This window comes from Ammodytes marinus (assembly GCF_949987685.1).
Source record: "Ammodytes marinus genome assembly, chromosome: 19".
Taxonomy (NCBI): domain Eukaryota; kingdom Metazoa; phylum Chordata; class Actinopteri; order Uranoscopiformes; family Ammodytidae; genus Ammodytes; species Ammodytes marinus.
Window position 1 is genome coordinate 26,684,454 of NC_137223.1, and position 2,500 is coordinate 26,686,953.

General features: G+C 41.6%; 2 protein-coding genes across 2 annotated transcripts in view; both read right to left on the reverse strand.

The window, feature by feature from the left end:
- The window catches only part of LOC307266073 (NACHT, LRR and PYD domains-containing protein 3-like), a 146,831-nt gene that overhangs the window by 77,363 nt on the left and 66,968 nt on the right, over window positions 1-2,500 (reverse strand). The gene's annotated exons all lie outside the window — the stretch shown is intronic.
- The window catches only part of LOC307266220 (uncharacterized protein), a gene marked incomplete at both ends in the record, with an annotated part of 30,227 nt that overhangs the window by 17,678 nt on the left and 10,049 nt on the right, over window positions 1-2,500 (reverse strand). The window contains one exon of the mRNA XM_080048195.1: window positions 461-539. Coding sequence (XP_079904321.1) covers window positions 461-539 — 79 coding nt within the window. The remainder of the gene's footprint in view (window positions 1-460; window positions 540-2,500) is intronic.

The following is a 2,500-nucleotide window of genomic DNA, read 5'->3' on the forward strand; positions in this document are numbered from 1 at the left end:
ATGTACTTATGGATATTATAATTACTTTCTACAAAATCTGCTAGGAAATAAAACCCAAAATTCTACACACTGCAGCTTTAACGGTTTTTTAATTCAAAGTTTTGAAGTGAAGAAGTGAAACATTTGCAGCGTCAGAGGTTTTCTCCTACTGCAGTAACATGAGATTTTAACATGTGAAAGCAAAGTGCTGCTAATGTGGCTATTGATTAGAGAGTGTGTGTGTGTGTGTGTGTGTGTCTGTGTGTGTGTGTGTGTGTGTATGTGTGTGTGTGTGTATCTGTGTGTGTGTGTGAGTGTGTGAGAGAGAGAGAGAGAGAGAGAGAGAGTGTGTGTGTGTGTATCTGTGTGTGTCCCTCTGTGTGTGTGTCTGTGTGTGTGTGTGTGAGTGTGTGTATGAGTGCGTGTCTGTGTGTGTGTCCCTCTGTGTGTGTGTATGTGTGTGTATCTGTGTGTGTCCCACTGTGTGTATGTGTGTGTGTGTCCCTCTGTGTGTGTGTCTGTGTGTGTGTATGTGTGTGTGAGTGTGTATGTGTGTCCCTCTGTGTGTGTGTATGAGTGTCCCTCTGTGTGTGTGTATGAGTGTCCCTCTGTGTGTGTGTATGAGTGTCCCTCTGTGTGTGTGTGTGTGTGTGTGTGTGTGTCCCTCTGTGTGTGTGTGTGTGTGTGTGTCCCTCTGTGTGTGTGTGTGTGTGTGTGTGTGTGTGTGTGTGTGTATGTGTGTCCCTCTGTGTGTGTGTCTGTGTGTGTGTGTGTGTGTGTGTGTGTGTGTGTGAGTGTGTGTATGAGTGTGTGTCTGTGTGTCCCTCTGTGTGTGTGTATGTGTGTGTGTATCTGTGTGTGTCCCACTGTGTGTATGTGTGTGTGTGTGTGTGTGTGTGTGTGTGTGTGTGTGTGTGTGTGTGTGTGTGTGTGTGTGTGTGTGTTAGCATCCATTCATATAGATGAGTTGAGCCGTTACTGAGGAATGCGTCTGTTGTTCTGTGAGCTGCTTTGTGTCAGAGGTCGGGAGATCGCCAAATATTATCACTTCACCAATTATATAACACCATCCATATTCCCTGCGTTCCAAATCACATACTCTTTCTTTTTACTACACTACATACTAAAGTACAGAAGAGTTTTAGTCTTTTTACTACACTACATACTAAAGTACAGAAGAGTTTTAGTCTTTTTACTACACTACATACTAAAGTACAGAAGAGTTTTAGTCTTTTTACTACACTACATACTAAAGCACAGAAGAGTTTTAGTCTTTTTACTACACTACATACTAAAGTACAGAAGAGTTTTAGGGCCACAGACAGGAGAGAGAAAAAAAAAATCAGATAAGGAAGATTTTTTTCTTCTTCATTATGTCAAGAAATGTTGAGAAATGTCAAGAATAAAGACGAATACTCCAAAATGCTATTGGAGTCAGTGGGGGCATCTAGGTATTTTCAGCGTACTAGAATTGACGTGCATGTATTGGGAGAGCCTGAATCTTTTTCTGGCATACTAAATAGTATGGAAGTATGGAGATTGGAACGCAGGGCATGACAACACAGCGGCCTGATACAAATAAACTTTATTTTAAGTCTTACTTTAACAGTAAAACAAAAACAACTCCTCCATTTCTAACCATACTAAATCTGACCACAAGAATCAGGACATCCTTAATCTTTTTCTACCTTACTATCTACTATTTAGTATGCTAGAAAACAGATTTTAGGATGTCCCGATTCTTGTGGTCAGATTTAGTATAGTTAAAAAGAAATACCCGAATGTCCTACTAGATCAGGCCGAGAATTTTAGTGTGGAAATCAGCATGCTATTTGGGGCGATTCTGACCCACAATCCAGTGCGCACCTGAACTGACGTCGTATGAAAACAAACGGGGATGAGACGGATATAAAAGCAAAAGGCAAGATCAAGGAGCCATGTTAGGATGAAATAGATAAGTTAAAGTATGTCCCAATTGTAGCATACTGCATGCTAACTAGATACTGTTTGTGGTCAGATGTAGTATGTAGAATAGTTTTTTTCGGTTGTCTTCTTCCTACCGTCTTCAGAGTTTAAGATACGCCCCATAGTTTTCTCTCTAATAAAAGGAAAAAAATGTTTTGGTTTCAGCCGAGAACCAACTTTTAAGGTTCAGAACCAATTTATTTAACAGGCCGGGTGATTCAACAGTTCGCTCTGGGACAGTAAAGCTCCTATCTCACTGGGCTGCGACTGTTTGTGACAAGTTGGAGACTGTATTCTCGAGGGAGTCTCTAAACTGTCTTGAAACGTTCGCGGAGGTCTCAATTTCCTCGCATGAGTCGCAGAGCCGCGCAGTCCTGTCACATGAATTTGGAACAAAAAAGTGTGCGACAAATCTACTCTCAAAATAGTCTCAGAGTCGTCGCATGTGTCTCGAACGCGTCGCAAACCCTTCTCAATTTAGTTTCCGCGAGTCAGAAAGTGCGAGAAATGTGAGACAAGTTTGCGAGGGTTTGGCGAAATATGAAACTAAATTGCG